This window comes from Podarcis cretensis, assembly GCF_951804945.1.
Source record: "Podarcis cretensis genome assembly, chromosome: 5".
NCBI classification, from domain to species: domain Eukaryota; kingdom Metazoa; phylum Chordata; class Lepidosauria; order Squamata; family Lacertidae; genus Podarcis; species Podarcis cretensis.
In genome coordinates this window covers 60102561-60113064 of record NC_137174.1, presented here as the reverse complement: position 1 = coordinate 60113064, position 10504 = coordinate 60102561, and the positions used below count along the sequence as shown (strand labels likewise).

Sequence of the window (10504 nt, the reverse complement as noted above, 5' to 3'; positions counted from 1 at the left end):
GACAGGTGATATTGGGGAATACCATTTAACCATCTGCAGTTATAAAGCATGCATTCTCTGTTTACCTTGTCGTATGATGCTGGCCCCTCCATGTTTCAGGAACTCCAAAAGTACGGCACTTAGGTTCCAGGTAACTTTTAACTTTGAATGGGCAACAAAGATGACTGTGTTAATGGGCTTCATCTTACTTCTTAGGGGGGAAGTGTGGCAATCTTTCCTCCTTCTCTTGATCCCAAGATTTGGAATGTGTCATTTAGGAAAAGGAAGAATACACAAATGAGGCAAATATAAATCTCTGACTGAGCCAGTGTCTTACTGAAAAGCCTGTCTGCTTCCTACGTGTGCCTTTTGCCTTTTGCAGCAAGGAAAGTGAAACCTCAAAACAATACATCTGTCTTCATTGGCTTATGATGGATGTAGCCAAATTTTAGATTTCCTAATGCATACTTTCTGTTGCATTAGGGTTATGTGAGTGATGAAGAGATAATTGATGTTTTAGAGCTGTGAAGTTGAACCAAAAGGGCAAATAGATCTTATGTTCGAAATGCCTGTTCATATATGGTTTTGCTAGCTGTGCTTCTTGCTGACTTGACCTGTCTTGGAAGGGTAGACTTTGACAGGAAATTCTTGTCTTCCTGGGAAAGAAAAGTTGACAAGAAGGCTCACCTGTTGCAGCAATGCAGAGAAGAGCCTGGTGCTCCCTGACTGGCATTTCCCCTCAATCTTTGAGGTGGTGTAAACATTAATTTTGCGGAAAATTTTCTCTGTGGCCCAGTTCACATGTAATTCAAACCATGAATAAACAAGAATGCATAAGCATGCAGGTACAGGTGGGAAATCCTGCTGCCACACTCCTGAAACTAAGCCATGGTTTGGCTTAGTGTTCTATCCAAGCCTGGCCTTGTGGCTTGTCTTCTGCAAGAAAACCACAATTTGTAAGCCAAGAACAACCCCTAGTTGCAGTTTGTGCATTGTCAGGAGCAAGACAAACCATGAACCTCAGTATGGACATAATGCTAAGTCAAGCCATGGCTTAGATCTGGGTAGCAGGGCAACAGGAAAAACAGAGTACCTGCACACTAGTGGAATTCCTGGCATATGGCTTTTGCTAATTCTTTCAGGAAAACTATGGACGTGGCTTGGAATTTGTACATAACTTCCAAGTCCCTCATCCTGCAGTAGTGACTTAACAGAGGCACCAACTCCCCCCCCCCCCCAGTTAATGGCCATTGCCATTCAAATGGTGTGTGTGCATGTCATGTGATCGATTATGAGGGTATTTTATTCAAGTTGGCACCCCTTGACAGATATTTGGTTGGCAATGGGAGTCTCCCTGTCCCCTCTTTCCCTGGGACTAAGGTAAATGGTGGGGAGGACTTTACCTGCTTAATTACTGACAGGCTGCTGCAAAAGACAGAAGAGCAGTGCCAGGTAAAAGCTCCAGGTTCAGTCCTCAACATCGCTAGATGGGATTGAGGATGTCAGCCATCCAAAACTCCAGAGAGCAGCTGCAAGTCAGAGCAGTTCAATACAGACAACATCTGGAGAGCAAAGCCGGGTATGATGTATTCTGAGGACAAGACAGCGAGGCCCGGAGGGCTGCATTTGCCCCCTGGGCCTGAGGTTCCCTACCCTGCCTTAAAGCAGAAGAAATGAGCTGAATAGGATCTGTTATCTGGATCATATTCTATTATAATTAGTGCAGCCTTATTTCCCTTCCATTCTATTCCAGGTTTATGTATTAATAATAAATACAGTAGTAAACTTTTGTCTCACTTTCTGATTTCCTTCAACACCTCTTCTGGTCCTCTCCCTTCAAGGAGAAACCTTCCTTACCTCTCCTCTGTCCCCTTCCTCCTTAAAATTTTATGTCTAATTCTCCCCTGGTCTCCTCGCTGGCCCAAATAGGACTAATTTAGCCAGCTAGCCCTAGTGATCATCTAATGTTTATTGGATGGATTTCCCCCTAAATTGATTTTGAATTCTGAATTTACTGTTATTCACGTTTTGTACAGTATTTTATGCTGTTTTGTTGCATCACTTAAGTGTTTTAAATTTTGTTGTTAGCCGCCCTGAGCCCAGTTTTCAGAACCAGGAAGGGCAGGGTATAAATAAAAATTTATTTATTTATTTAACAACGTCTTTAGGGGGTAGAATCATAGAATCATAGAGTAGCGTTGGAAGGGATCCTGAGTGTCATCTAGTCCAATGTCCTCAATGCAAGAATCTCACCCACAGCTGTTCCTGGGTTGGCTGGAACCACCAACTTTTGGTTAATAGCCAGAGGCACTGATCAATTGCATCACAGAGGTTTAAAATCTGGTCAAAGGGATGTGTGTCACTGCCTCACAGCACACTCAGACTGTGATTCAGGGTTATGGGAGTGACAACCGCCTCTTTTCCCATCACCCCAACTTCCTCAGGATCGCCAAGACCTAAAGAAAGGAGGCAAAGCGACTCCTACAGTAACCCCACCACCAACGGAGTGATAAGCAGATCCTTAAAAGTTTTCCCTCTGGTGGGCAGCAAATGCAATCTCTTTTTACCCATTGGACTTTTTACCTCAGGATCCCTTCCAACTCTGTGATTATATGGCTCCCCCCGCCCCGCCCAGCCCCTTCATTCCTTCAGTTAATATCGTGGGCAGCATTAAGCAAACTGCTGGTACAGTATCCGGGAGGTCTATTTGGGTGCGCCCCCTGGTGGTTTCTTCCATGTTCACCAAACTTACTGTACTTTTTTCATTCTGTCTTCCTGGCCAACTAATTCAGTGGCGGGCGGATGGTGGTGCCCATCTACAGCAGGCAGGGAAGAAAGCAGGAAGCCCAGACAGTAGACAGAACCGAAGCAAAAAAAAACCCACAAACCTGTACGCTCTGGACCGGTTGCAAGTGTGGAGGCAGCGCCCCATTGACCCTTAATGGAGCCGCCGCCTCTAGCTAACCTGGCACCTTCGGCGCTAGGCTCTTGTTCCAGACCATTTTAACCGCCAAGGGCTCACCTCCGGCGGCTGCCGTTGGTTCGCGGTCCCCGCCGGGGCTACAGTCCGCAGGGTCTCTTGCGGGGCAAGGCGCCCCAGCTCGCGCAGGTTCGAAGCAGCTCCCCTTTGCGCAGCAGTTGCGTCCGGCTATTCTAAGCAGTAAGAAATCTCTTCGCGGCCATTCATGTGCATAGGAGCCAACTCCTAGGGGCCGAGGGGGTATTCGGCCCCCCCCTAAAATACTTGAGGAGGCTCCCTCCCCCAATGGATGGGCATTGCCATTCAAATGTGTGCGTGCACCACATCATGTGATCGGTTATGCGGGGCGGGGCTTACTCCCTCCCCATACTTTATTCAATGTGGCACCCCTGTTCACGTGGGAAAAGACAACCCCGCTTTGAAGCAAGGAATGGGCGGGCACACACTCCCCACGTGCCTTGCCCGTCCCAGTGAGCTGGGTCCCCAGCACGGGCAGACCGAGAGGGGAGGTCCTCGGCGGTGCCTTTGGTGAAGGCTACCCCATCTATCCCGCAGCAAGGGAGGTAAAGATGACTCGAGGGCATCGCGGAGGGGCGGGGCCAAAGCACAACTGACGGCGAGGCGTCTTTCAAGCATGTGCAGAGTACCTTTTCCCAACCACTAAGTAACCCAGGCACATTTCTTCACGTCAGGCCTGAGTCACACAGCAGCGCTTTTCCTTTCCTGGGGGGGGGGGGGGGAATAGACACTCTCTGTCTGCTTCTGCCCCGCTTCCCCACCTTCCTCGACCCCGACTCAGGGCGGGGGCGGATCCGACATTGAACTGCGCCTCCTAATCCCCCGCTCGCCCCCCGGGATAAAAAAGGGGAACAAAACCGCAGCTCCCCCGCCCTCCCGGGCGCAGCGGGGGAGGCAGCGCGGGCCGTCAATCTCGCCCTTTGTCCGGAGCCCCCCTCGGCCCGCCTTTTGTCCCCCAATCCAGTAAGCGCCGCTTCCAGGCGCTTCCTTTCAGAGCCGGCCCGGCCGCCACAATGGGCCTCTCGGCGCCGCGCGCTGCCCCATTCAGCCCCTTGGCACCCTCTCCCCGCCCGCCCGCCCGCCCGCCCGGGACAAGGGGATTACAGCGGCCGGCTGGCCACCTATTAAAGGCCCGAGGGAAGGAGGCACCTCCGGCCGCGGGCAGGTACCCGGCCGCGCAGCCCGCCCTCTCGCGGCGCCTCCAAATGCTAGGAGAGCCGAGGCCACGGAGGTGCTGGAGGCGGAGGGAGGCGGAGGGGGGACCTTGGGCGACTCTTCCAACGCCCGTCGACGGGCTAACGGGCCTGCCTTCTCCCTTCAGGAAGCGGGAGCCTGCGGGCTACGGAGGTTGCAGGACTCCAACTCCCATCGTGCTCGGAGTTGTAGTCCAGCCGCGTCTGGAGAGCCGCACGCTCCGCAGCCCTCGCGGCCTTCGAGCTACTTGAAGCAGCTCCGGGTCCTGACAGGGCGGGTTTCCTTTGGGCTTGCCTGCCCTCCGGAGGAACTGACTCCGGATTAAGATAGGCCGGATTACACCCCCCACTTTCCGTGCCTCCAGGTTGCTGGAGGCGGCATGAATCTACCTCGGCTGCTGGGTTAGGAGGAATAACTGTCCCACAGTTAGAAGCTGCATGGATCTGAGGTGGACTCTGTTGCACCGCAGGGGGAAATGGGTGCCGTCGAAGGAAGAGAGGAGGAAGGAGGGAGAAGCTTCAGAGACAGCCGTCTATGATGGCAAAGCGGCTCTGTGGCTTCGACTTTTCCTGCAACACTTGCGCATTTGAGGTGCGCAGCGTGGTTTGTTTAGAACCTGCGCAACAGGAGAGGAGCTCTACCTGGAAGGGACGCTTAGGCCAGAGGAGGAACCCAGATCTCGCTCGCTCTTTCGCCTGTCTTTCCCGCCCCGCCAGCGCGAAGCCTGCGATGGATATTGCACCTGGTTTATTGGATCGTTTAACTTCCTTGCAGCGGTGGCTACATCGATACACTTTTAAGATACAACAACAACAACAACAACAACAAGGGGTGGCTCTCGGCGGCCTCCCCCCCGGCTTTGGCTTTGTACAAGCGAAGCTGCTTTCTGGCCGAGCCTGGCCTCCCCCCGTCCCCGTCCCTGCTCGGCCTTGGCGCGGAGTCTCCCGCCGCGCCCCTTTCCCCAGGAGAGCTTGGGCTGCGGGCACTCCGCCGGGAGTGAGGGAAGAGAGTCTAAATGAATGGGAAGAGTGTCCAGCAGAGCCAGTGCCGCCGCGTGGCGATCGAGGCCGTTTAGCAGCGTGGACTGCAGCCCGGCTGGCTGTCGGCTGGCAAGGTACTGAGGGTGGAGGATGGAGCCGCTCCCTGTGCTAGCGCGGCGCACTTTCTTGCGTGGTCGCCGGGTCTCCCCGTCCGAGGAAGCGCCGCTTCTCCGGCTGCCCGCCTGCCTCGCCGGGCCCCAGCCAGCTACCGGGGACTTGGCTCGTGGCTCTGAACCGCGCTCGCTGCTCGATCTCTCCGTCGGCCGGGCCGGGGCTACCAAGCTCGGATGCCCTGACTACAGGAAGGCCCCGCGGGACCCTGGTGCAAGGGCTGCGCGCCGCCCGCGAAGCCGCCCATGTTCATGTAGGGCCCCGCAGGCGGCGGCACCGACGGGCCCCCGCTGTTGGCCGCCGGGTAGCTGCAGCCGTAGCCGGCCCCGTAAGCAGCCGCGGGGGAACCGCCGTAGGCGTAGTTGGGGAATCCATTATAAGGATAGGCGGCGGCGGCGGCGGCGTTGTAGGGCGCGCTGTAGGCCTGCGAGCCGCCCAGGCAGGGCTTGCCGTCCCTCACCAGCACGGGCACGGCCACCCTGCGCGGCGGAGGCGGAGGCTGCTGCGAGGGCGGAGGCATCCCCGCCGTCGGGCCGCCCAGGTCGAGGGCCTTGTCCTGCCGCTGCCGCTTGCACTTGTAGCGTCGGTTCTGGAACCAGATCTTCACCTGCGTGGACGTGAGCTTGAGGCTGCTGGCCAGCAACTCGCGCTCGGGGGCCGACAGGTAGCGCTGCTGCTGGAAGCGCCGCTCCAGCTCGAAGACCTGCGCTTGCGAGAAGAGCACCCGAGGCTTCCTCCGGCCGCGCGCCTTGGGCCGCTCCGACGACTCCTCCGTGGGCTCCTTCCCTGCAGAGGACGGGGAACGGAGAGAGATGCTCCAGTCAAGAACCGGGGAGCTGCGTGCTGCGCTCGCTCGTGGTACAAGGGACCGGTACAACACATTGACACCCCCACACCCCTTATCACCTTGCAGAAACCTCTCATTTACGCATTTCTCAAGACAGATTAATACATTATTTAAAGGGAGAGGAGAGAACACGCTGCGCGGGCACCTGGAAGGGCCGACATCTGTTTTCGTTTTCTTTTTTGATGCACCGAATGCTAGGTCACAAGATAATTCCGTCGGTGTCTTACAGGGCACTCCTAGGCAGGGTAACCCAGAAGTGTCCCGCTCTGTTCAGTGGGACTTACGCCCAGGTTAAGGTTAAGGCTGCGTATAACCGCAGCCTTAAAGGGCATAAAGACACAGCTGCAACAACCCCAAAACTATTCTTCCGCAAAATAAGCCTGCAGCAGAAAAGCGCGCCTGTAATTCGAAAGGCGGAGCAAGTTAGAAACACGGTTTGCCAAGTATTTTTAATAGTAATAGTATTACTATTATTATATAGAAAGTTGAGTCTTCCGCAACGGAATATGGCCGCTGCTTCCCGGCCTTGCAAACGAAGGAGCCAGCGCCGCCTGGCATTCTGCAGGAGCTCAGCCAACTCGAGAAAAACTTGCGGGAGCGAAGTGTGTGTGTTTTCCCCTTGTGCCACCAGGACTGCTTACGGCAGCCGGAAGGAAGCAAGGACTTGGGAAATGGATTTATGCCCATTTAGGAAGCAGACGGTAGTCTTTATGCCCCCAAAGATCCCGCAGTGCGAACACGATCTCCTCCCTTCCAGGGAGGGAGGGAAGCCAGGCCAGGCCCGTTACTGATTGACAGCGCAAGCAAGAGCTTTGCTTGCCGCGCCTCGGACAAAACCTTGGTGCGAAGGGTCCCCAACTAGATCCCCTCGCGCTTTGACCGCCCCACTCCGCTCCACCTCACCCTGGGGGCTTTCCTAAGGGGGGCCTGGAGCCAGCGGCACCATCATTCCACCAAGGCGGCTCTCCTGGCCGCCAGACCACCAAGGCTGCGAGGCTGGGCCTCAGAGCGGTTCCTTGCCTGTTTGGGGATGTGGATGGCTCGGCGTGGCCAAACGTGTCGTCCCCTTTCTGCCTAAGTCTCCGGCTGAACCGAGGACGCTTTCTTGTAAGCCAGGTCCACAGGACCTGCTCTCAAGTAAGGGGCATTAGGAGGCACTCCGAGGCAAACTTGCAATGGGGAAGCGGGACTAACTGAGCAAGATTTTACATCCGAGACGAAGAGGGCTGCAGTGTGACCACCCAGTCCGGTGCATTTTACCCAATGGCAAGTCCCGTTGTGTTCAGGGAGGCTTAGGCTCAGAGACGCGTAGAGCGGACAGCAGCCTAAGCACGTTTACTCGGAAGTAAGTCTTTCAAAGTTCCAAGGGACTTATCCTCTTATTCTTTGTTAGTTGGAGCCACAAATATTTTGCAGCGGAGGGAAGAGGCGTCCGCCTAAGCGACTTGGGTTTGGCGGTGCCCAAGCACTTCTGAGCAGCGCTGGACCGTTACCGACGTGCTCCTGGAGACGCGGATGTCGCGTGTCCCACTTTCAGCATCCCATCTGGCTGGAGAAACGGTGGTTCCAAGCCACACACGCGCAACCACGCTGCGATCCAGAAGGAGAAACTTTCGGAATTAGTTATCCTGGCAATGTGAAAGATTGGGAATCGCTCCGCGTTCCGAGAGGGACTTGGGCGCCCGCCTGGCCCTACGATTCCCCAATAATGCCTCCCTTTTGGGGTCCTGATCCCGCTCTCGCTGGTACTCACCGGCTCCGGAATCCAGCACCGGTTCTCCCTCTCCCGCCAGGGCCTTGGGCTCGCAGGTGCCCCGCAGCACCGCCTGCACGTAGCTCCCTGGGGAAAGCCCCCCATCCGCGGCGCTCTTCCCCGTCGCCGCCATGGAGCTGAGGAAGGGCAGCTTCTCGTCGTCTTCGTCGTCGTCCTCCCCGTCGGAGAAGCTGCGGCACCCCAGCAGGCAGGAGGCGGCGGCGGCGGCGACGGGGAAGGGCGGCTCGAGGGAGCCCCCGAGACTCTGCTGCTCCAGTTTCAGAATATCCTTGACCGAGAAGGGGGTGGAGGTGGCGGGGCTGGGGAGCATCATTGGGAGGGGGGCGGGTGCGTGGGAAAGAGGGGAGCGAGCCGGCTTGGGTGCAGGAGCGCCGCGCCCTGCCAGCCAAGCCCGGCTAAGGGGCGTCCATGCGAAGGGAAGGCTGCCGCTCCGCCTTTGCAGTCGCAGCCTCTGCGCCGACCAGCTGCAGCCTCTGGACTCGGAGCCGCCTCTGCGGCCAGGGCGGGCGCGTCACGGCGAGGAGGGGCCGGGCTGGGGCGCGGGCTGCGCCCCCATTGGAAGGCGGGGGAGCCTAGAGCCGGCCCCCTAAGTGACACACACACAGAGAGACCCTGCCGGAAAGAGAAATCTGCAGGCTGGGCTGCACAGGCAGGCTACGCGAGGCGCCCACGCCGTCGGGTCACACAGGTTGGCGCACAGCCGTCGGGGGCGAGAGGAGGCGGAGAAAAATCCGCGCCACGGGGGAGTCCGAACCGAGGTAGCCCACAACCCCTCCCCATGGCTAGACAACCCCCCCGCTCCGCCTTTCCCTGGACAACAGCGCTGACAATGCCTTCCCTTCCTCTGGTTCCGGATCTACCTCCATCTCGTCCCTTGGGGACTTACCACTCGCGGTTTTTCTTTTTTTAAACTTCGGAGGAATTGAAAGAAAAGGAACTCCTTGGGGAAAGGGCCCAAGAGGAAACTCGCCTTTCTTGGGGCAAATGGGACCAAGGAAACGCGGGAAGGTGTGCGCGCGGGGTGCGTGGGGTGAGATGTCCTGTCGCGGGGCGCAGTAAATATAGGGACAGGGCCAAGATAATCTGTCCAATATAACATTCAACATCCGCTTGGCAACTGGCCTGTGGAGGGAGCACCAAGTCTCTTCCGGCGGTCACCTGCCCGAGAGGAGAAGCAGGTCTTTCACATACCTTTGGCAAGACAAACCCTAGGACGCAGCATTACCAATGTGGGCCTAGGACGAGATATGCATGAGTTTAGTAGAAGTAGTAATAATAGGTAGCAATAATAGTAGTAATAGGTTGCAGTAATATTATCCAGGTAATATCCAGAGGCGAGTATTATTGCAATGTGTGGTTATGGCCACCACCTTGGATGGCTTGTATAACATGGATATAAAACAGTCTGCGAAAGCGGCATTTCAAAGCTAAGCTCGTGATCTTACGTACTGGGATATTATTATTATTATTATTATTATTATTATTATTATTATTATTTATTTCTTGCTCCTATTATGTGTCTGTGGTTAGTTAAAATGGCTCTTGAGTTTCGTTTTTTCCTCCTGCATCTTAATTTTCTTTATTTCTTCTTATAGTGGCTCCCCGGGGACATTCGCGAGGAAAAGGTGTGCGTTTTTGTTGGGCTCCGGCGAGCGCTTCTGTCTGTCTTTCAGGGAACCCAAAAGAAGGTAGACCACTCTGGCTCTTCCGGGGAGCTCTCTTAAAATAAAAGCGATCAAAAGGGTTTCGTGATTAGTATCAATGACCATTTCTGAAATTCGTGCGAAACTCCTTCACTGTCCCTAAGCGCCGGTCCCTCCGTCCTCTCTGGGGAATAGTAACAGGGGTGGCAAAGGGCAGCTTAGGGAGGCTCTGCCGGAGAGCCCGGTAAGGGGGGTGGATTGTTCCCAGGCCCCGGTCCCCCCCCAAACAAATATAAGAAGCCATCAAGTCACTGCTCCTGATTTCTTGGGCGGGGGGGACGGGGACTGCTGACCACTGTAAGTAGTGCGGTAACCCAGTGGAAGTTCCCTTTCCACTCAATAACAGATTAAAGAAGGCTTTTATCTTTTATTAGGGGACTCTTGGGCAAGGGGTTTCCCCTCGAGGGTGGCCTCGGCTCGGATAAGCTACGAGGTTTCAATCCGAAAAAGTTAATGTTCCCGTTGAAACCAACGGATTTTTATGTGCCCGCTTGTTATCAGGCGGTGATCGCTTAGTCAATCCAACCATCGATGTAGCATTCATATTCGGTGTCTGTGCAATATAAACGGAAGACACTCTTTTATTGTACGAGGTTTGCGACTGCCTCGGTTTTTGCCGGCCTGTCAAGAAATTTTGTTATGAGGCAAGGAGGCTTCACAGCCCCTCCATTTGTGTGTTTTGATGGAGCCCAAGAAACGCCGAAGACCCTCCTTCCTTTAAGGACTGAAAGATTAGAGGTGAAGGTGTGGAACAGATTTTTCAAGGCTAAAAATAAAAAATAAAAATGGAACGTTGACTAAACAATTCCTCTAAATAGATTTGATGCAAATAAATAACGATAAGCTTGCAGTGCGATT

General features: G+C 55.1%; 1 protein-coding gene and 1 long non-coding RNA gene across 2 annotated transcripts; one reads left to right on the top strand and one right to left on the bottom strand.

Annotated features, from left to right (window-relative positions):
• Positions 1-4916: 4916 nt before the first annotated feature.
• NKX2-3 (NK2 homeobox 3) lies at positions 4917-8412 on the bottom strand. Its single transcript, XM_079976163.1, has 2 exons — positions 7923-8412; positions 4917-6108 (listed from the first exon to the last, which is right to left on the bottom strand). Exons 1-2 carry the CDS (start codon positions 8254-8256, stop codon positions 5486-5488), a joined length of 957 nt encoding a protein of 318 aa, XP_079832289.1. The 5' UTR covers positions 8257-8412; the 3' UTR covers positions 4917-5485.
• Positions 8413-8472: 60 nt separating this feature from the next.
• On the top strand, positions 8473-9695 carry LOC307216198. Its single transcript, XR_013838991.1, has 2 exons — positions 8473-8701; positions 9539-9695. It is a non-coding gene; the product is annotated as an uncharacterized lncRNA (long non-coding RNA).
• The last annotated feature ends 809 nt before the right edge of the window (positions 9696-10504 follow it).